The sequence below is a fragment of the Vigna angularis genome, chromosome 6 (genome assembly GCF_016808095.1).
Source record: "Vigna angularis cultivar LongXiaoDou No.4 chromosome 6, ASM1680809v1, whole genome shotgun sequence".
NCBI classification, from domain to species: Eukaryota; Viridiplantae; Streptophyta; class Magnoliopsida; order Fabales; family Fabaceae; genus Vigna; species Vigna angularis.
The window spans coordinates 11275705-11299108 of NC_068975.1; the positions used below are offsets into that span (position 1 = coordinate 11275705).

The window sequence follows — 23404 nt, forward strand, 5'->3', positions numbered from 1 at the left end:
CATAAGCCTGATATTTTCTTGGGTCTTACAAAAAGAGGGAGGACAAAATTACTAAGTCTCTTTATATTGAAATTTGATTGAGCTTTGTTTTATGTTTTTATGTTGTTGTAATCTTCTTTATGATAATGTAATCTCCTCTAGCTATCTTCTAAATAATCCAATATCTTCAAAATATATTTGATTGTTGTGGAGATCTAAAAATATTTGAGAAGATATATGCTAGATTAAAAAAGATGGGTTAAATATGTTTTTAGTCCCTAAACTATTGGCCGTTTCTGGTTTTCGTCCCTCTTTCAAAGTAAGGTACAATTTGGTCCTCATTCTTTTCGAAAGTTCGTTTTAGTCCTCGAAAACTAAATACTGTTTGAAAATTTGGTCCTCATTTAGCAACAAATGAGGACTAAAACCAAAGTTTCGAGGACTAAAACGAACGTTTCGAAAAGAATGAGGACCAAATTGTACCTTACTTTGAAAGAGGGACGAAAACCAGAAACGACCAATAGTTTAGGGACTAAAAACATATTTAACCCAAAAAAGATTTGGTAAATATTATCTTTTGATATTTATTGATATAGTTAAATAAAGTAATTATTTAGCATCAAATGAAATATCTTAAGACATATTTTCTCCAAATTATCTTTAATCATAAACAATTATCAATTATCAAAGCCTTTTAGTAGAAAAAATAGAAAAAATCACAAGATCCAATTTTTGTTGCCGGTTCCTCTTCTTGGCTTAACCAAATTTTTTCACTTTTTCATGCTTTGCTTAGATTGATTTTTTACGATCTTGATTATTTGTCATTCTTGGATTTATCTTTAAGGTGTCATGAAACTTTAATTAATTTATTTTCACATCTCAATGAATTCAATTTAACTGCAGCGACACTAACACACATCAAAATATCCAAAGAATATTTATGCAACTAAAAAACTACTTTTAACATATTTTTGTATTTCATGCTAAATAAACCCAATTATAACAAATCCTAATTAAACTATTCTAAAGATAGTCAATTAACAATCCAATATTAAAAACAAAAGACATAAATATGCCTTCATCATAAATTTTTAACAAAGTTATCAATATTTTATTATATTTTACATCAAATATAAATATCAAAAACACTATTATATTAACTTTTACTATATTTTAAATTTTCTTATAAAAATTCTTAACCATAAGCATGTTAAAAAGTCTTTTTAAAAATGGACTTTTCTTCTTTCTTCAAAATCAACTCGATTGCTGAAATTAAAAGACTCACTCAAATATCCAAAGATATTATTAGCAAGGAGATACTACCTACTACTATTGATTTAATTCCTCACAACCCTGATTTCCCTAAAATAATTTCCCTTAGATAATATTGATTTTTCAACAACAGAAAGGAATAATATTAATTGAATAATGTTGCAACCGTTATTTATTTATATTATCACGTAGTTCATAATTATCATTTCGTGAAACAAACGTACAAACAAACTTCATTCGAAGCTTTTGTCGGCACACTTCGAATTTCCACTCCAATTGCGATTTTCTCACAAACGTTTCTTCGACATTCTCCGGGAAAATTCCACCAGCCTCCCGCGCTCGAAAGCCGAGCAATAACAATAACCCCTTTCGATTCCCACACCTCCTGATTTTTTTTTTGGTTTTTTTGGGGCGTAAGGCAAAACCCACTAGGGTTTTCGAGGAGGTGAAATGGCTATGGCAGCCCCTGGGCAACTCAACGTGAACGAGTCACCGTCGTGGGGGTCCAGAAGCGTCGATTGCTTTGAGAAGTTGGAGCAAATTGGCGAGGGCACATATGGGTTGGTGTTCTCTCATTTCTCACCATGGACATTTCTTGCGTTTCCTTTTTTATTTTCAAAGTTTAATTACTTTTTATCTGTGTGTAGAGGTGTGATGTGGTTCCAGGTTTTGGACATAACTTACGTTTGATCATGTTATCATAGTCTCTTTTTTTTCTCTTTTTTCTTTTCTGGGGGGATTGGATTGAAAACTATTACGTGTATGCTGATTAAGGTTTGAGTCTGAGATAGACGTTTATACAAGGGATAAATTTAGGCCCTGTTTGGATAAAATTTTCTCTTAGCATTTATGGGACATGAAAATTATAAGGTAAAATTAATTGTGTCTCGGATAAGTTAAAATTAACTTTTGTGCTTTTACTTTTATAGAACCTTTTCCATCTAATTCCTTGCAAAGCGGACTTGCATAGGTTGATTTTCATTTCTGGGAGAAGTGTAATTCATTTTGCATTAATTTCTTCTGTTAGTAGTGTTTAGGGAGAAGTTGATCGGAACAAGGTCTAAACTTTTGCCTTTCCGCTTCTGGAAAAGCAGCGACAAGATATGAGGTTCTGGCCAATGATTTGAACTCCTTGAAATGTGATACAATTAATTTGACTCCTATAGTTAGGTGGAGGGCACAAGAAACTAGCCTTATTTGTCAGCAATGTGACATTGAAAAGTTTAACATCTTATGAGGGACATAAATGACACTTCGTTAATCAGGTTCTCATTATCCTTTCACAATCTCTTGGGTCATGTGCTTCCATCCTCATTGTCCTTTCACAAATCTTTTTGTTGAAATTCAGTTATGTGCATTATTATTTTAAAAAAAAAATTCAATGTAGTTTTTCTTTATCTTTAAAATTCACTTGGGATAAAATACACTTTGCAGCAGGTTTGAAAGGCTAGTAAGTTAAAGGTTTAAACCCTCCCTTGGTCCTCAAGTTTATATGAAAATCTCAGTTGGGTCCTCAAGTTTTTTTCTGTCTCAATTGGGTCATATTTTTTGTAAAAGTGAGCACATTTTGCCATAACCGTTAAGTGTTGTGAGACGGCGTTAAAATGGTGTGAGCTGGATTTTTCCATTTACGGACGTGGCATTGTGCATTAAAATTGAAAGGCCACGTGGTGATATTTTGACTAGAACCAGATCTTCTCCTCCCTCCCCCTCTGCTTCCTTCCATCGGCGCCGCCTTATATCTTCTGGATTGTAAATTAGCAGGTTTTGCACTGTGGGAACTGTTATTCTGTGCAAGAAACTCTCATTTTCAAGTTATCAGTGTTTTGCTTCAAGTGGGTAGGGTAAAGTAGTGATTTTTGTGGCCTCAGGTTTGATTTGTCGAATTGAGGGTTTATCTGATAGTTAGATTCTGTATCTTCTTGGTGTTTTATGGATGGGTTATGTGTTTTGTTTTCTGATTTGTGACCAAATCTGGGTTGCAACCTTGTTCCTAGTGGGTACCATGTCAAACAACTCTTGAGCTCTAGCCAACTGACCGGCCCGAACATAACCATTTATCATGGAATTGAAACACTGATCATCAGAGTCTTTCAAATTACTTTCAAACACGTTGCGAGCAGAATCCATAATACCAAGCCCAGAGTACATCCTAACAAGACCTCTATGCAACCTACCGTCATAATCATCAATCCCCCAACTGTTAACAATAAGCTGAGCATGTACCTGTTTGCCAAGGCAAGAAAAACCCAAACCACCACAAGCATAAACAAGAGAAACAAAGGTCTCTCCGTTGGGTTGGGCATCAGAAACTCTCATCATCTCAATAAAAAGCTGCAATGCCTTTTCATACAAGCCATTCCAAGCAAACCCACCAATCATAGCAGTCCAAGAAACAATATTTTTGTCCGGCATAGCAGTCCACTCCTAAGCAACGCCACCACCATCGCGTTCCACGAAACAACATTCCTCTCAGGCATTACATTGAACACCTTCCTCGCATCTTCGATCCTCCCTGCATCTGAAAACCCACATAGCATAGCAGTCCAAGAAACAACGTTCTTCTCCAACATGGTCTCAAAGAACCGGGAAGCCTCGTCGAGCATGCCTGAGCGGACGTACGCTGTCAACATGACATTGCTAGTGAAGAGGTTTCTGTGAGGCATTATGTCGTACAGTGTGCGAGCTTCGGCCACGTAACCGTGACGGGAGAAGTTGGAGAGTAGCTTGGTCCAACGAACCACACGTGCTTGAAGGTCACCTCCAGAAGAATTTTGAAGGAGGTTTCGCGCTTCATGGTGGCAGCCATTGGATAAGTAGTGTAGGAGCAAAGGCTCGTCGCATTCGCATTGGGAATGGTTGGTGCCATAGACATAACGCACACTGCGAACTGAACATGTCAAAATCCGATGGAAGGTGATAGTATTGAAAGAAAGAGGGAGAAAATGGAATATGCTGTTGCTCCACATCCGGGGATTGGTAGTGTTCCCAAAGCCATGGAAGGTGAACAGGTTGCAGCTGGGTGGCGCCGATGGAAGGAAGCAGAGGGGTATGGAGGAGAAGATCTGGGTCTAGTCAAAACATCACCACGTGGCCTTTCAATTTTAATGCACAATGTCACGTCCGTAAATGGAAAAATCCAGCTCACACCATTTTAACGCCGTCTCACAACACTTAACGGTTATGGCAAAATGTGCTCACTTTTACAAAAAATATGACCCAATTGAGACAGAAAAAAACTTGAGGACCCAACTGAGATTTTCATATAAACTTGAGGACCAAGAGAGGGTTTAAACCTAAGTTAAAAGACCAAAAGAAGTTAAAAGGACAATAATGACTTGGAATTTGGATACTTCGTTTTTTTAGCTTATTCACATCTCTTTGGTTTGGATACTTGTTTCTTCTTCTACATAACATTGGACTTCCATGATAATGGTTTTGAACTTTTACCTTAGGATTGTTTCTCCGTCATTGCTGATTTTTCCTGAAGGGAAATAAAAGTTTTAAATGTGTTTGCTTGCAGTCAAGTTTACATGGCTAGAGAGATCAAAACTGGCGAAATTGTTGCTCTGAAAAAGATACGAATGGACAATGAGAGAGAAGGGGTATGTCTTTGACACATTGCCGATGTTTCATTATATATTAAATCTGTGGAAGCATTACTTATAAGTTAATGACATAATACTCTTGGTTTGATACTTCACCTGTGATATCCATGCTCTTGGTTTTATACTTCACCTGTGATATCCATGGTATTTATTTCCTGCATTTTGAAACATTTGATTACGCAAATCAGTGTAGTCAAATCTGAAGTTCCAGCCGCTATCCTTTGGTCCGTTTGTAACAAGTTCACCTTCTATATCGTACTTTGAATTTTGTCATTGCAGTTTCCTATAACAGCTATTCGTGAAATCAAAATTCTGAAGAAGCTACACCATGAAAATGTAATCAAGTTGAAAGAAATTGTGACTTCTCCAGGTACATTTTTCAATGATCTAAATGTGCTGTTATCAAAATAATGTAGGCTTCAATCTAATTTCTAAAATTTGGGTTATTTAACAGGACCTGAGAAAGATGAACAAGGGAGGCCAGGCAAGTTATTCATTTTCACCATAATAGTCAATTTGCTTATTTCATTTAGACAGTATCGTGTGTTAAAATGTGTAGGCAGTAAGCAATAACTATGAAATTACTTTTTTTGGTCGCAAGAAGAAGCCATACATTAGTATTTAAAGAAAAAACGAAATTCTAATAAACGGAAATAAATATCCTAAAATAGAGGAAATAAATCTTTGGACATAAAGACTCTAAATCTGGAGCAAATCTACCAAATAAGTCCCAATCCCTTAATTTTAAGAATTAAACTTTAAGTCTAATTTAACCCAATAAAATCGGCTTGTAAGGTGAGGTTTGCACCCACTTATATATTTTAAATTGACTTTATCACTAGTCGATGTGAGATTTCCAACATTTAATTTTAGGGATTTCTTACAAACAAATATGTATTTATTATCCAATCAATCTATATTTATTGTTGACTTATATTCACGGTAGAGCTTCATGGATCCCTCCAAATTAATCTTCAAGTCATCTAAGATAACTTTTAGCCATAATAACTAACATAGACTTGTTCTATGGATTTGAATTTTGATTCAGCTGAAGATATTCACGTAGGAAAGTACAATATCTAATTGTTTATCTTCTATCTATTAGAAGGTGGGTTTTAAGGCTAACTCAACCCCATAAAACTAGTTTGTAAGGTGAGGTTTGCACCTCACTTATATATTATAATTTGACCTTATCTTTAGTGGATGTGAGACTTCCAACACACCCCCTTCACGCCGAGGTATAGACATATCGTGCGTGATAGTAGAAATTGGGTGGTCTGATAACGACCCGATAGCGGGTGGAATAGAAACAGAAATGCCCACTTAGAACTCACTAGGATAGGCTCTAACCATGGCTCTGATATCATGTTAGTAATGGACTTTAAGCCTAACTCAACCCCACAAAATCGGCTTATAAGGTGAGGTTTGCACCTCACTTATATATTATAATTTGGCCTTATCTCTAGTCGATGTGGGACTTTCAACACACCCCCTTCAAGCCGAGGTATAGACATCTCGTGCGTGATAGTAGAAATTGGGTGGTCCGATAACGGCCCGATAGCGGGTGGAATAGAAATGCCCAAGAAACAAGAAATATCGCTAGGATAGGCTCTAACCGGGCTCTGATACCATATTAGAAGGTGGGTTTTAAGCCTAACTCAACCCCATAAAACCGGCTTGTAAGGTGAGGTTTGCACCTCACTTATATATTATAATTTGGCCTTATCTCTAGTCGATGTGAGACTTCCAACACTATCAACAAGAGAACTTGTATAATCTGCATCAGTGTAGGCTTCAAGAGTTGATCTTCTTTTGAACAGTATTCCCTTTCAAGGATTGCCCTAATGTAGAATTCTATAAGCAGTTTGAAGATGAGATTCTTCAATTTATGCATAAACTAACTGATGACACTCACTGAATAAGCAATGTCTGGCTGTGTGTGAGTGTTAGGTTCCTGGGTTTGGAACCTAACAAGAACACAAACAGTAGGTAGAAAATGTAATGAAAGAATGGGTTCTATTATTGACAACAATAGAAATCTCTATTACAAAGAATGGTTTGGGAGCATAACCTCCTTGGTTGGGCGCATAACCTCCCTCTTCAGGTAAAAGTCCAGACTTTACAAAAGAATACTCGATGCCCTCTATAGAGTTACAAGAGCTCTATTTATAGCAGCTCTGACCCACTCCCCCTTTACAACCGACACCCTCACACCCTTAACCGCTCAGTCCTCAACCCAATCTATTCTAACATCCTAGATCCTAACACTACACCCCGCTGCAAAACAACCTTGTCCTCAAGGTTGGAACCAAAAATCTTGGTCTATTGGCTCCTCTTCATCATCTTGTTATCATATGAAGTGAACCCACTGGCTACTACCCTCTAATTCAGGTCTGGAGGCTTGGGTGGTGGCAATTCCTCCTCCAATAACTTTCCTTCTTCTTGGATTTTATTAGCTTCCAGCATTCTGGTCACCTTTTTTCAGAATTATAAGCCGTGAGGAAATGGTCTTTGATGTCTTTCAAAGCGTCAAAAAGTTCTCTCTCCTCTGCAGGTGCCTCACGAACGGCAAGGCCCTTCTTTTGTTCGCTGGTCCACCTCTTCACAAAATCCATCCTTCTCTCCCGGGCATTGATTCTTCCATCCACCTTTCCCTCCTCAGCCTTCATTCTAATTGTAAGCCCGTTCGGCCAATTACTGAGAGACTGTTTGGACTGTAACCTTTGAATGTAACTGTAAGACCGTTCGACCAATGACTAGGAGACTGGTTTTAGTGTAAAACCGTTTGGCCTTTGACTGTAACTATAAGACCGTTCGGTTCCTCCCGCCCTCTCACGTTTGCTTTTGGACGTCCTCTCCTGTTCGGTTCTGGCAGTCCTCGACTGTTCGGTTCCTTCAATCCTCTCGGGTTCGCAGCTTGTAGTGCTAGCCTGTTAAGTTCCGGCCGTCCTGTCACATTCAGCTTCTTCAGTCCTCTCCCGTTGGGTTCTGACAGTTCTCTACCGTACAGTTCGGGCAATCCTCTCACGTTCGCTTCTGGACGTCCTCTCCCCTTCGATTTTGGCAGTCCTCGACCGTTCGGTTCCTTCAGTCCTCTCGGGTTCGCCTCCTGTAGTCCTAGCCTGTTCGGTTCTGGCAATTCTCTCACGTTCGATGCTGGGACGTATTCTTCTGCGGTTCTCGACTGCTTATTGGCCGCCACCCTTTCAAAGATTGTACCCTCGTTCTGTTCTCCAAATCGCACCACCACTGCCCCTTCAAACCTTCCCAAGAATGATTCTTGGCTTTCTCCTTCCAGGCTCTGATCCAGTAGCTCGCGCTGCCCTACATGCTTATGTACGCGAGCCGCACTTTCTCCTCCTCCGCTACTCCTTGAATCTCGGAAAACCTCTCTGCCCTATTGATCCAGTTTAGCGGGTCCAGCCCTTCGAAAGTGGGTAATTCACCCTTCTTCCGCCATTAATTCTGCGCCTCTAGATGTCCGCCACCCACTCTCCCTCCAATATCCTCCTCCCGCCGTCGTTGGTTCCTGTTTGCGGAAGCCTGACTTCCATCTGATTGTCCATCGTTGATGTGAGCCCGCGCCCTCATCATCCTCATTATTTCTTGCAAGTCTCGGGGCACTGCGGCAGATTCCACCTTCATCCCTTCCATCATTATCTTCAGAGCCTCCAATCGTCCCTCCGTGCTTCCCTCCATCTTCGATTTGCCCCCAATTTGGATCCGGCAGTTTCTTGATTACTTCTTGATCGTGCACCCCCACTTCGAAACGGCAGGTCGGACCAATTTGTTAGGTTCCTGGGTTTGGAACATAACAAGAACACAAACAGTAGGTTAAACTGTAATGAAAGAATGGGTTCTATTATTGACAGCGATAGAAATCTCTTTACAAAGAATGGTTTGGGAGCATAACCTCCTTGGTTGGGAGCATAACCTCCCTCTTCAGGTAAAAGTCCAGACTCTACAAAAGAATACTCGATGCCCTCTATAGAGTTACAAGAGCTCTATTTATAGCAGCTCTAACCCGCTCCCTCTTTACAACCGACACCCTCACCCTTAACCGCTCAGTTCTCAACCCAATCTATCCTAACATCCTAGATCCTAATAGTGAGCCAATTATATTAATTTTCCTACCAGTCTTTGAGATATCTTTTTGTCTGTTGCTGATTCCTCTTCAGCCTTACATAACTTGTGATTGGGTTCCATTGGAGTTGACACTGGTCTGCACCCAACTTTCCTAGTTTCTACCAGCAAATTAGTTATATATTTTTGCTGAGATAGGGAAATTCCCTTGTTAGAGTAGGCTATCTCAATCCCTTTAAAATACTTTAATCTTCCTACCTCTTTTAGTTCAAATTTCTGGACTAGTCTCTTTTTCTATTCTTTCTTCCCTTTTAGTTCATCGACATAAACTAGAAGTACTGTTACCCCCTCTTTTCTTGAATGTTTAGTAAATAAAGTGTGATCTCCTTGACTTTGTTTGTAACCAAATGCCTTCATAGCTTTTGTGAATCTTCAAAACCAAGCTCTAAGGACTGTTGCAGTCCATAAAGAGCCTTTTGCAGTGCACACTTCATTCTTCTAGGTCTCCATGAAGAGAGACATTTTTAACATATTGTATAACTTTCCAACCAAAGTGGGTAGCTAGGACCAAAGAATCGTTACAGTATTCATCTTAGCAACTGGTGCAAAAGTCTCTAGGTGGTCTATTCCTTGAGCTTGATTTTATTTCTTGGCAACCAGCCTTGCTTTGTACCTTTCAATAGACCCATTGGCCTTTTAATTTATTGTCAATATCCCTTTGCAATCAACAATATTCTTTTCTTTGGGTTTGTGAACAATTTCCCAAGTACTGATATTTTCCAATACATCCATCTCCACTTTTGTCATCTCTCCATTCTTTCTTTGTCAAAGCTTCATTAATAGTGTAGGGACAACAAAGTTCAAGGTAACAACACTTGAGAATTAAAATGTAAAATAATTCTAGAGGGCTTGATTGATTCCTCTTATGATCTTCTATTTATAAGAATAAATTGATACAAAAGTACATGATAAATAAGGTAACTCTAGACACAATATAATCATGATAAATAGTCTAATCCTAAACACAATATAATCATGATAAATAGGGTAACCCTTGACACAATATAATGATGATAAAATAGGATAAATATCCTAACAACAACGAACCATTTATGGTTAGCTAATAATCTACCCAGAGAAACATAATTTGATGAAGGATTTTTGTGCAGTTTCTAGTACCATTTCTGATGGCTGTTGGAAGATCATGGTCATTTGGAGAGTTGAGAGTGTTCTCAGTTTCTGTTTCAACTCTGTATGTGACTTTAGGTTCAGAACTTGGATTGGATTTATGGACTTACCAAATGTTTGGAATGCTCTTCCTTCTTGTGTAATCTTTGAAAACTAGGTACTAACTCTTGGGGCGGAATCTGTAGCTGTTCCCGTATTTTCTGGTTGCAGTTCAGTAGCATCAATGATATTATCAATTTCAGTTTCCAATTCTTCCCCAAAATTAATTTTCTCAGCTGCATATTCATTTTTGGAGGCTTCAGTTGGAGTATTATGACGACAAAAAGGGTTCAAGGTGGTCATCACAATCCTATTAAAGAACTTCTTAGGAGTCAGCACTGGAGAAAAAGGATTTAGTTTCAATGAAGGTGACACCAAGGGAGATATTTATAGGATATAGTGGCTACACCCATGGACACCTAGACCACAGCTGGGTCACTCCTTGACACCACTGTTTAAACCCTAAACCTCAACAATTCTTCCCCTTTCGTCACTGTTTTGACATACCCACAACAACCTACCACTCTATCTTCACTAAAAACAGCAGCTTTTGCAACTTTACTTGGAGAAGCAAGAGTCACAACCTTCCCATTATGATCTTCACCTGATGTATTTTTCCTACCAACATTTGTCACATTATCTACCCTTACAGCAGCAACTTCTGTCACTTTCTCTGCAGCAGCCACACCAATGTCTCCATCACAGTTTTCGTCATTGCCTTCCTCTTCGCATAAATTTTCTTCTCTCCTATCTTGTCCTCTAATTCCTACAAAACCATCAACACTCAAAACAGTAGCTTCCGATACTCTACTGGGATCCAACAGTCTTCTCCTAAGGCAGGTCAAACCAAACTTGATAGGCTTCTTTTGTCAAGAAGCCGATCAACACTCCTCAACTCTCAAGCACACACGAAAAGACACAAAACAGTATTGTATATTATTGATGTATGAGTGAAACAAAGTACAAAGAATCACCCCCCCCCCCCCCCCCCCCCCCCCCCCCCAAGGAAGCCTCTCTCCCTCCATTGGAACAAATATCCAGTCTATACTCAAATGTACAAAATGACTAACTAATCCTGTACAGAACACACTCTATTTATAAACTCTCCCTTCCCCTTCCCACTCACTAACTAACTGTCAATCAATTGAGAGCAAAAAGGAGAAGAGGATGCCATTGGCAATAATGGAGCTAGGAAGGGTGAGGAAAAACCAGTTTTTCTGTTGGTGAAAAGAGAAGAGTTGATCACTTATGAAGGGACTGACATCTAAGGTCAAACAACAGGGGCAACTAATGCTTCCGAAGTTTATAACTCCAAAGGATCAACAAAAGTACACCCAAACAACAAAGAAAATGTAGTCCAGGAGGTCAAGACCTTGCATAAAAAATCCAAGGACCTTTCTTGGAAAAATTTGGCAACAACTCTACTAAAGATAGTTGAAGGGAACATGGGAAGCATGCTATGTGAGGGTTGGGCAATAGTAATACAAAGGGGGAGTGTGAAAGTTTTACATGAGAGTTTGCAAGTAGATGGAGCAGCTGCCGAAAGTGTTGTTGCTACAAGATCTGATGAAGTTAGAGATGAGATTTTGAGGATTTCACAAAATTTGGCTAAATGAATCTAGGAAGAGTGGAAGTCATTGGAGGAGGATTTGCCACTACCCAAGCCTCCAGACCTGAATTGAAGGGCAGTAGCCAGTGGGTTCCCTTCATATGATAACACGATGATGAAGAGGAGCCAAGAGATCAAGCTTCACGGTTCCAACCTAGAGGACAAGGTTGTTCTGTAGCGAGGTGTAATGATAGGATATAAGGTGATAGGATATAATAGGTGCAAAGGGAAACAATTTTGGGAATTAATTGTTAGTTGGTTAATGGGTGTAGGAGAGAAGGAAACAGTTTAGGAATTAATTATTAGTTGGTTAGTTGGTTGGGGGGCCTTTATAAGAAGGCAGGGAGGTCTTGTGTGGGGAGAGCTATTTTTGTACAATTGAGTTTGACTGGAGTTTAGTCCAGTTGAAGGAGGTTAGGCTTCCTTGAGTGTAAAGCCTGTACATGGAATTCTTTCATTCATTCAATAATACCAGTATTATCCAGTGCTATTTTGTGTGTTCTTGAGAAAACGAGTGGATTGATCGTCTTCTTGACAAAAGAAGCCTATCAGATATACACTTTTTTAGGTGAAGGGTTATGACACTTGTAACCTTTTGAGTTGCTCAATAACCAAGAAAGACAAATATATAGCCTAGGGACCAAGTTTGTCTCTATTTTGGTTGTGGCTATGTACAAAAAGTTCTGCACCCAAATATTCTAAGAATGAGTCCATTTGAGGTCTTAAAGTGAGGGAAAAAGTTTTGTAGGGTTTCAAGACGGCTTTTGTTCTCTAGTATACATGTGAAGGAAGTCTATTTATCATATAAGCACTAGTGAGGACAATTCCCCAATAAATTTTAAGAGTTGTCCCTTGAAAGAGAAGGTGCTTGGTGGTGTTAAGCAAGTGCCTAATTTTCCTCTTTGCCACTCCATTGTATAGGGGAGTACAGACTAGTGTTTTTAAAATCACGAGTAAGCTTTCAAACTAGCACATTCTGGTGAGTTTGCACCACCAAGCTATGTGGAGGTTGGATTGGAGCAATAATGCAAGAATGCTCATAAGATTGGAGGATCGCATATCTTGTCGATGTTTGTGGTACAATTGCATTTTGAATATCAAAACCAGAGGAGAAGACCCACACGAGGCACAAGCTTCACGACAGTCATTGTCGACACCACGGTTGCACTCATTGGCTATTGCTACCTTGCCACTCACCAACACTCTCCTCCCTTGCTAGTGTTGCCGCTCGCCATCCTTGCCAACTATGCTTGCTGCCCTCACCATTGTCACAGTTACCCTTGGTGCCCTCTATTATTCTTCTGCTCTTTTATCTCCTTTCATCTCTTTCTTTTGCTATCTTGCTCTCCTTGGTGGTTCTGGTAGTTGCTAGGGTCTATTTAGAATTTCAAGAAAAAACTAGCATGACCATTTTTAATGAATTTATTAGTTGATTTATGTATGACCATTTTATAAATTATGAACCTTTTTTTAGTTTTGTTATGAACCCATTTTATTATGAGTTATTTTTATTCATATGAATTTTAATGATTCACCTATTTATGAATATAATTTTTCATCTACTCAACTCTTATGAGTTGAGTTATGATCTGAGTTATGATCTTTTATCCTCTTTTCGATTATGATCCTCGAGTTTGACAACATTGGTATACACACACAAAGAGTCATGAATAATCCCTTTGGATTTAGTAAACACAATTTAGTTGAAATAATCCCTAGCATTTGTTAGACCTAACTCCTTTTCTGTTGACTCTTAATTGATTTTGAATCATTGAATGGAAAACGTGAATAACATTGTTCACGTCAAATTTTTGTTTAAGCAAATAGAGCCAAGTAACCCTAGTGCAATCATTAATAAAGATTACAAACCAATGCGCCCTAGAGATATTAGGTACAATAGATGGTCCCCATGTATCACTATGGATTAATTGAAAAGGATGTGAGCTTCTATTATTGCTAATGGGAAAAGATACACCAATGTGTTTAGCTAATTCACAAGCTTCACAATGCAGGCTTGAGATACCTAGATTTTCAAATAAATTGGAAACGTAAGTTTTAAAACAAAAATGATGGATGTCTTAAGCAATAGTGGTATAACCAAAGATTTTCTATATTTAATATGTGTTGGAAGTCCCACATTTACTAGAGATAAGGCCAATTTATAATATATAAGTGGGTGCAAACTTCACCTTATAAGCCGGTTTTGTGGGTTTGAGTTAGGCTTAAAGTCCACTTCTTACCATGGTATCAGAGCTATGGTTAGAGCCTATCCTAGCGACATCTGTTGTTTGTTGGGCATGCTGCTCCACCTGTTATCGGGCCGTTATCAGACCACCCATTAATGTCTAGTCTCATGTTCGAGATGTATATACCTCAGCGTGAAGGGGGTGTGTTGGGAGTCCCACATTGACTAGAGATAAGGCCAATTTATAATATATAAGTGAGTGCAAACCTCACCTTACAAGCCGGTTTTGTGGGGTTGAGTTAGGCTTAAAGTCTACTTCTTAACAATATGCTAAGTGGAGACATGGGTTGGGTCAACTTTGGATTCTTGAGATGCTTCTAGGTGATATAGTCCATTTCTTTTCTTAGCAAGTCCAATCCTTCTCCCTGAATCCTACTCCTATAAATCACGCGAAGATGGTGATAGGAGACTGAAAGTATATGAAAGGAGAAAGAAGCGTTAGTTGTGGGGGACTTTTGGACTGTGAGTAATCTGTACAGGAATTGATGATCATGTAGGGGGAGGTTAGGCTCTCATAGTGGTCTTATACTTGTATTCTTTCTGTTGATAATAATACGAGAGGTTATACAGTGTTTTGTTAGTGCAATTGTGGTTAACGTTTGGGTTTCTTGATCAGAAACCTATCAATTGGTCCGACTTGCCGGATCCCAATTGAGCATGTTAGCAAGATCAGAGAGAGATGGAGGGAAGAAGGGAGGCAATAAAGATTACAATGGAGGGGATGAAAGCGAAATCGGCGGCAGTACGAAGGGATTTACAACAGATAATGAGGATGTTAGGAACGAATGCTAACAACGCAGAGGGACATTCCGATAGTTCTGTGAACGAGAATCCACAGCACGGAGTGGGAGTAGCGGGAAGCAGAGGGGTCTTCGACCGCCATGACAATTAGAGACCATGGCGGAAAAGGGTAGATTTGCCTACGTTTGACGGGAGGGAGCCCCTTAGTTGGGTCAACAGGGTGGAGATTTGATATCCAAAAGTTGGTAGACGAAGAAGAAAAAGTAGAGCTCGCATACGTTAGCATGGAGGGAAGTGCAGCTTACTGGTTCAAGTTCTGGAAAGAAAAGGCAAAGAACCGATCTTGGGAAGGCCTGAAGATAGCCATGGTAAATCGGTTTGGAGGAGGATTCCGAGGGACGGTGTTTGAGAGGTTGGCGACATTACGATAGGAAGGCACCGTGGAGGAATTCGTTCGCGATTTTGAGATGTTGATGGGGCAAACCAAGGGCGTACCTGAGGAACAAGTCTTGGGCTATTTCCTCGTTGGGTTGCGCGAGGACATTAAGGGACAGGTGAAGATTCAAGATCCCCAGGAATTGATGGTGGCAATACGAATCACGCGCGATGTGGAAAATGTGGCGCTACGAGCGAAGGGGGCAACTGGAGTGGGTTCAAGATTAACCCATTAGGATTGCGTTCGACGGGAATAGTGGTGCGATCCGAATCGACTAGACCCACGATGAATCATTATGGAGGAATAGAGAGTATGGGGTCGGTGAGGAGAGAAGGAGTCCCAACTAGTTCGAATGCAAGGGCGAGGACCTCCACTGGAAACGAGAACCGTAGAAGAATGGTGAGAAATCTTCCCTACCCAGAATTCCTTAAGAGGAAGGAGGAAGGCAGGTGTTTTCGATGTGGGGGCCGTTTGCACTAGGCCATCGTTGCGTTGAGAGGAGTTTGCGAGTGTTGCTGTTAGCGGAGGATGAGGAGGAAGACGTGAGTGAAGAAGTAATCAACCAGGAGGAGAAGCCTTGAGAGTTGTTAGCCTGCTCTGTCGAAGGGTTGACCTTAACCAAAACCATGAAGCTAACAGGAAAGATTGGAGAAAGGAGGGTGGTCGTGCTCATAGATAGTGGCGCAAGCCACAACTACATCAGCCGGAGGATAACGAAGGAGTTGAAGCTACCCATAACCGACACTCCACCATATCCGGTGAGTCTAGGAGATGGGCACAAGAGAATGACCAGGGGACGTTGCGAGAAGATTAGAGTAAGCTTGGAAGAAACCACAGTAGAGGAGGAGTTCTATGTGTTCGAATTGGGAGGTGTCGACGTCATCTTGGGCGTTGCATGGCTCGCGAAGTTAGGGGAAGTAATGATAAATTGGGGAGAGATGACCATGGTATATAACCAGGAGGGTAAGAAGGTCATGATAAAGGGTGATCCAGCTTTGTCCCGACAGCTGGTAGAACCAAAAACTTTATTAAAGTTGGCAGATGCTGAGTCATGGGTGTTGGTTTGGGATCTGGGCCTAGTGGAGAAAGAGGTGAACGGGGGATGGGGCGATGATTTGACAGAAGCGCAGAAAACTGAATTAGAAGTTGTGCTGCAGGTGCACTATCGCATTTTTCAAGAGAGGCAAGGCTTACCCCCATCTCGTGATAAGGAGTACCGAATTCAACTCAAAGAAGGGGTGGATCCCGTTAATGTGCGTCCATACAGGTATCCCCACCTTATGAAGGGAGAGATTGAAAGGTAGGTGGCAGACATGTTGAAAGCAGGGAGTATCAGGCCAAGCACAAGCCCTTTTTCCAGTCCGGTCATCTTGGTGAAAAAGAAAGACGGTAGTTGGCTTTTTTGTGTGGATTACCGGGCTCTGAACAAAGCCACCGTCCCTGATAAATTTCCCATACCCGTGATAGAAGAATTGTTGGATGAATTAAAGGGGACCAAATACTTCTCCAAGATAGATTTAAAAGCTGGATACCATCAGATCAGGATGGGAGAAGATGTTTCCAAGACCGCTTTCCGAACGCATCAGGGCCACTTCGAATTCCTTGTGATGGCATTTGGCCTCACAAATGCGCCAGCCACATTGCAAAGCACGATGAATAGTTTGTTGCACGAAATTGGAAAAACCACTGACTGAATTGTTGAGGAAAGGTCAGTTTGGGTGGTCTGAGCAAGCACGAACAACCATGGCTAAATTGAAAGCGGCTGTAACCTCTACTCCAGTGTTAACATTGTCGGACTTTAATAAGACATTTCATATAGAGTGCGACGCCTCAGGAGGAGGGGTAGGGACAGTGTTGACTCAGAATAAAAAACCTATTGTCTATTTCAGTAAAGCGTTGTCTGAAGGCTCTTTGAGTAAACCCATATACAAAAGAGAGTTGATGGCCTTGGTTATGGCCATCCAACATTGGAGGCCATTCTTGGTAGGGAGGAAATTTGTTGTGCACACTGACCAGCGAAGCTTGAAATACTTACTAGAGCAGAGGATAACTACTCAAAGCCAGCAAAACTGGCTGGCAAAGCTTATGGGATATGATTTTGAAATAGTCTATAAGACGGGAAGCACCAACAAGGCGGCTGATGCCCTATCGAGAAGTGAAGAAAAAGGCATGGAGGGAATGGAGCTGCAGGCAGTTTCCAAGCCATTTTGGCATGACTTTCAAGAAGTTTTGAGGGAGGTAGAGGAGGATGAAACTTTAAAAAAGGTGATCGATGATACAAAAAGGGATCCAAATTGTCATTCAACTTACACCTTGGAGAATGATAGGCTGCATTACAAGGGACAGATGGTGATATCAGCCAGTTCTGCATGGATTCCCAAATTGTTAGCTGAATTTCATGTGACCAAAACGGGAGGACATTTGGGGGTGTATCGCACATATAGAAGGATAGCCCAATCTTTGTATTGGGTGGGTATGAAGAAGGCAATTACGGAGTTCGTTGTAGGGTGCGTGGTGTGTCAACAACATAAGTACATGGCTGTGTCCCCCCAACCGTTACCGATACCCCAAGCTGTGTGGGAAGAGATAAGCTTGGACTTCATAGTAAAGTTACCAATGTCGCATGGACATGATGCAATCTTAGTGGTGGTAGATAGGCTGAGCAAATACGCCCATTTCATGGCACTAAAACACCCTTATTCAGCTAAAACAGTGGCAGAGGTGTTTACCAAGGAAATCGTAAGGCTGCATAGGATCCCGGTCTCGATTGTTAGTGATAGGGACCCTTTGTTCCTAAGTATTTTCTGGAAAGAGTTATTTAGGATGCAGGGGACCCAGCTCAAGATGAGCACTGCTTATCACCTTGAGACGGATGGACAGACGGAGGTAGTAAATTGGATTGTGGAAGGGTATTTGCGATGTTTTTGTTCATAGCAACCTAAAAGCTGGCATGCAATATTGCCTTGGGCTGAGTATTGGTACAATACTAGCTACCAAGGGGCAGCACGATGTACACTTTTTGAAACAGTGTATGGCAGAGCACCTCCATCTTTCAGCAGGTTTGTTTCGGGGGAGACACCAGTAGAAGCAGTGGCCCAAGACCTTATGACATGGGATGAGGCCCTTCAACAGTTGAAGTTCCATTTGAACCGGGCCCAGGACTTAATGGCACAACAGGCGAACAAAAGGAGGAGGGAGGTGGATATTAAGGTGGATGATTGGGTTTATCTAAAGATTAGGCCACATAAACAATCTTCCATGCCGGTTCGATTACACCCAAAGCTCTCAGCCCGTTACTTTGGACCGTTCCAAGGGTTGTAGCAGGTCGGGAACGTAGCTTATAGACTCAAGCTGCCCGAATCAGCACGGATACATTCAGTGTTTCACGTGTCCCAGCTCAAGAAAGCGGTTGGGGACAAGATAGTAGGAAAGGAACTGCCAGCAGAGCTACAGGTCCCTACAGGCCGAGGGACCGACTTTTTGGCTAGTAAGGATCCTGGATAATAGACAAGTCCAGCAGGGGCCAGAGGTAGTGCACCAAGTTTTGGTAGAATGGCAAGAAGGAGGCAGAGAGGGTGCTACTTGGGAAGACAGGGCAACTATCCAAGACCAATATCCTGAGTTCAATCTTGGGGACGTTGTTGAGGGGACGAAGGGTAATGATAGGAGACTGAAAGTATATGAAAGGAAAGGAAGCGTTAGTTATCCTAACTGCCTTGACAGTTAGGAGAGGCGGGAATGGGTCTGTATAAATAGTTAGGCTTTGTTAGTTGTGGGGGACTTTTGGACTGTGAGTAATCTGTACAGGAATTGATGATCCTGTAGGGGGGAGGTTAGGCTCGTGGCCTTATACTTGTATTCTTTCTGTACGAGAGGTTATACAGTGTTTTGTTAGTGCAATTGTGGTTTTCGTTTGGGTTTCTTGATCAGAAACCTATCAGATGGGGAAAACATTGCAAAGCAATTAGGTCATATGTTAGTCTTTTGATGGAGATAAGACTTGTCGAAAGTTTGAGACATGCAGAACATTTTTAAGAATAAGATTGGAAGATAGATGGATATCTCCATCTCCTGTAACAGTAGCTAAAGAGCTACTGGCAACAATAACTTTCTTATTTTGGAGATGGGGTATAATATTGACAGAGTTGAGGCGAGTATTTCTAATGATCCGGAATCCACAATCCAAGATATGAGACACTCATACAAGAAACATCACCTAAGAGAGTAAGAGAGTACAACTCTGAGGGTTTCTCAAGTGTTCCCAGTATGCCTTTCAGTCTTTTATCTCCTCAATATTGAGTCCCCCCAGTATTAATTTTGGATCAGACATCTTGTAGATGAAAATCAGAAACTGGCTATCTGATGGTGATTTTACAAATAAAAAACAACGACAAAGGCTGTTACAATGACACTGAAGCAATTAAGGCTACACCCTCTTGAAGATAAAATGGCAATGAAGGCCTTAAGTGGTAAAACAAGAGACCAAGACTACCAAGAAAAACCTTAGAGTTCTGATACCAGGTGAAAAAATTTGTGGGCAAACAGCATTAATTATTGAACTACTTTTCTTGATCTCAAAAAGAAACAATATGTTGGTATTTAAATAAAAAAAACGAAATCCTAATCAAAAGTACATAGTGATGCCTAACATGAATTTTATATATAAAACAAAAGAAGAATCCTAACTAAAAGGAAATAAATCTCTTGAAATAAAGAAATAAATCTCCAGACATAGACTTTAAATCTGGAGCAAATTTACCAAATAAACTCCTAATCCAAATCCCTTAATTTTAGGGATTTCTTTAAAACAAACCTATATTTATTATCCTATCAATCTATATTTATTGTACAGTAAATGTGTTATATTTACACCCATATTTGAACAGCATGTGATTTGCTTTACAGTTTTGACTGGAAATGTCTTCACCTCCCTTTGAATTCTGTTTGTTTTTCTGCAGTTCCTACTTCATCTTTGTTTTTTTGTTTTTTCAATTGTGTAGATGGTAACAAATATAAAGGTGGCATCTATATGGTCTTTGAATACATGGACCATGATTTGACTGGTCTTGCTGACCGACCAGGGATGAGATTCACAGTTCCCCAAATTAAGGTATTATTGTTAATGTTGAGAGTTGATTTCTATATTATTAGTATTACTATTAGTATTTTAATGATGCTTGAGTTGTGTTTTTTCCTTCACCAGTGCTACATGCGACAGCTTCTGACTGGGCTGCATTATTGTCATGTAAATCAAGTACTTCACCGTGATATCAAAGGTGTCTTTCTGCCTCAATCTTTCTAAGATTCATATAAAGGTTTTGATTATAGATCTTATCAAATCTATTTCTCCTATTTAACCTGTTATGTTTTATTGCAGGTTCAAATCTTCTCATAGATAATGAAGGTAATCTGAAACTTGCTGATTTTGGATTGGCACGGTCATTTTCTAATGAGCACAATGCAAATCTTACTAATCGTGTCATCACATTATGGTACAGGTAATTCGTGCTCTTGTGAAGTTTTTAATTTTGACCCACTAAGCTTGCATGCGAGGGTTGCATGCATACACGTTGATTTATTTTCATTTTATATTTAGACCCCCTGAGCTGCTGCTTGGGACAACGAGGTATGGGCCAGCTGTAGACATGTGGTCTGTGGGGTGCATCTTCGCAGAGCTTCTTCATGGGAAGCCTATATTTCCTGGAAAAGATGAGGTTAGTGACAAAACACTAGTGTGAAATTAGGTTAAAGTATTAGTGGTTCTTGGGAAATTGTTTAGTGCTGCTTGGCATACAGCCATGTTTTAATGCCTGGATTATTTCATATTACTTCAAATACTTGGTGCGAATCTAAATATTGATTGTATCTGCAAATGTTTGGATTATCGTGTGGTTTACTCAGCAGGGTTTGAGGGAATGGTGATAATGCTGTCTGGTTTATTTCTATATCAGACCTATGTTTTGTTTTCATTCCTTTTCTTTCTTATACAACGTGTGGTCTTCAATGTATGTACCCTGGTACTTGTTTATAGTACAGCTGGAAGGTAATGCATTTTTTCTTCATAACTATTGTAGCCCGAACAATTAAATAAGATTTTCGAGCTGTGTGGAGCACCAGATGAAGTGAACTGGCCTGGTGTTTCTAAGACTCCTTGGTATAATCAGTTTAAGCCAACAAGACCAATGAAAAGACGTCTACGGGAAGTTTTCAGACAGTAAGTGTCAGTACGAGAATAAGTAATTCTGCATGGTTTTTATCTCCTCCCCGCCCAAAAAAATGAAAAAAATAATTGTGTTGATCTTAATAGCTTTTCTCTCGGACTGAATTGTAGTTTTGATCGTCATGCTCTGGAATTGTTGGAGAAGATGCTGACACTTGATCCTGCTCAGGTATATTTTTAATTGCTGAATAAATGTTCAGTTATTTCATTTTATCTGTTTCAACTTTCAAATACCTGATATTCCTGTTTTCTTACACTACCCTGACTCTTTTAATTTGATATTATTTACTTGAATGTTTTTATCAACTATTATTAAAGTTATCTAAACTACTGACATATTACCTTCTGGGATAATGACAGAAATGGTATCATCTGGTTTTGGTTTAGTGGCTGATGTTACATGATCAAAACGATGAAAAGAAAGAATAGGGAGAAGTATTCTAAAACATGATACATTGTCGTTTTTGGTGTAACCCAATGATAGTTTTATTCAGTGGACAAGTCCTTTTTTGGATGGCTATTCTTGATCTGCATCCTAATATTTTTTTTCCAATTTGATTTATCAACAGAGAATTACTGCGAAGGATGCGCTCGATGGTGAATACTTCTGGACTGATCCATTACCATGTGATCCTAAGAGGTATGGCCTCCCATGATAGAGACCAATCATTTTGGAAGAATCATTTTCTGTTTGGGAGAGAACACTCTCTTTCTCTGTAGGAGCTGAGCTCTGGGGGCACTGGGGACTTTTTCCCTTTTGCATTTACTGTCAGATTTTCAGAAATCAAAGAATATATTATGTTCACTTTTATTTGTTTTCGTTTGTTATTGCTTTGAGATTTGGTTGCTGACATTATATCATGTGTTTCCCATTTACGTGTGTTGCCTCTATCAACAATCATTTACAGTTTTTTTTTTTCAACTCACTATTACTTCTGTGTTTGCCTTAGTTTACCCAAATATGAGTCATCTCATGAGTTCCAAACCAAGAAAAAGCGCCAGCAGCAACGACAAAATGAAGAAAATGCCAAGCGTCTTAAAATGCAGCATCCTCAACAGCATTCACGCCTGCCCCCTATTCAGCAGGCTGGACAACAGCACCCTCAAATGCGGCAAGGTCCTAACCACCCTATTCACGGGTCTCAACCAGGAGTTACGGCTGGGCCTAGCCATCATTATGGGAAGCCTCGAGGTCCCTCTGGTGGGCCTGGACGATATCCTCCTGGTGGAAACCCTGGTGGGGGATACAATCACCCAAATCGTGGAGGTCAAGGAGGAGGAGGTGGTAGTTATGGCAGTGGGCCGTATCCTCCCCAAGGACGGGGTGCATCTTATGGTTCAAGTGGTATGCCTGGTGGTTCCAGTGGCGGTCCTCGTGGTGGGGGTGGTAGTGGCTATGGTGTTGGAGCTCCAAATTATCCTCAAGGTGCTCCTTATGGTGGATCAGCAGCAGGACGTGGTTCAAACATGATGGGGGGTAACCGCAACCAACAGTATGGTTGGCAGCAGTAAAACCCTTTCTTTTCTTATCATATTGTTGGTATTGTAATTTGGTGAAACTATGGTAGTTGATGAACACACACTTGTGGAAAGATCAGCATAGTGATGGATTGAGTTATTGAGAAAAAGCTTCTATTCATTGATTATTGATATTATATAATACTAGTACGATTACTTGAACTGGAATGAAGTGTTTGAGGCACCTAGCATGATGCTCTTTGTCCTTGAGTCACAACAGAGAGCATGGTGAAAGAAGGCAAGAGAACCTTTTAATGCGTTGTGTAGTTCACATTTAATATTTTATGCCTCTACTAACGAAAACAGTACACTTAGAGATGTATAACAGGTTACTGTTGTAGCTGACACTATTTTCAAACTTTTGTGATTCTTTGTAACTTTTTATCCTAATGTGAAGGAAAATATATCAACTTACATTTGTGTGGTAAGTAGCTAAAAATAGGTTAATGTTCAGTTTGGTTCTTAA

The 23404-nt window shown here is 40.1% G+C and overlaps 1 protein-coding gene across 1 annotated transcript; it reads left to right on the forward strand.

Moving 5' to 3' along the window:
• Window positions 1-1452: 1452 nt before the first annotated feature.
• On the forward strand, window positions 1453-23106 carry LOC108345583 (cyclin-dependent kinase C-2). Its single transcript, XM_017584192.2, has 12 exons — window positions 1453-1811; window positions 4775-4856; window positions 5139-5229; window positions 5314-5343; window positions 20201-20310; window positions 20404-20476; window positions 20578-20698; window positions 20797-20914; window positions 21275-21414; window positions 21532-21589; window positions 21990-22060; window positions 22371-23106. The coding sequence occupies exons 1-12, from the start codon at window positions 1702-1704 to the stop codon at window positions 22930-22932; spliced, it is 1566 nt and encodes a 521-aa protein (XP_017439681.1). The 5' UTR covers window positions 1453-1701; the 3' UTR covers window positions 22933-23106.
• Window positions 23107-23404: the final 298 nt, after the last annotated feature.

Excerpts from the sequence above, each read along its gene's own strand:
- LOC108345583 (XM_017584192.2), top strand. The coding sequence starts at position 1,702 with ATGGCTATGGCAGCCCCTGGGCAACTCAACGTGAACGAGTCACCGTCG. Across the intron at positions 21,415-21,531 it reads CTACGGGAAGTTTTCAGACA|TTTTGATCGTCATGCTCTGG; the intron begins GTAAGTGTCAGT and ends ACTGAATTGTAG. Across the intron at positions 22,061-22,370 it reads TTACCATGTGATCCTAAGAG|TTTACCCAAATATGAGTCAT; the intron begins GTATGGCCTCCC and ends TGTTTGCCTTAG.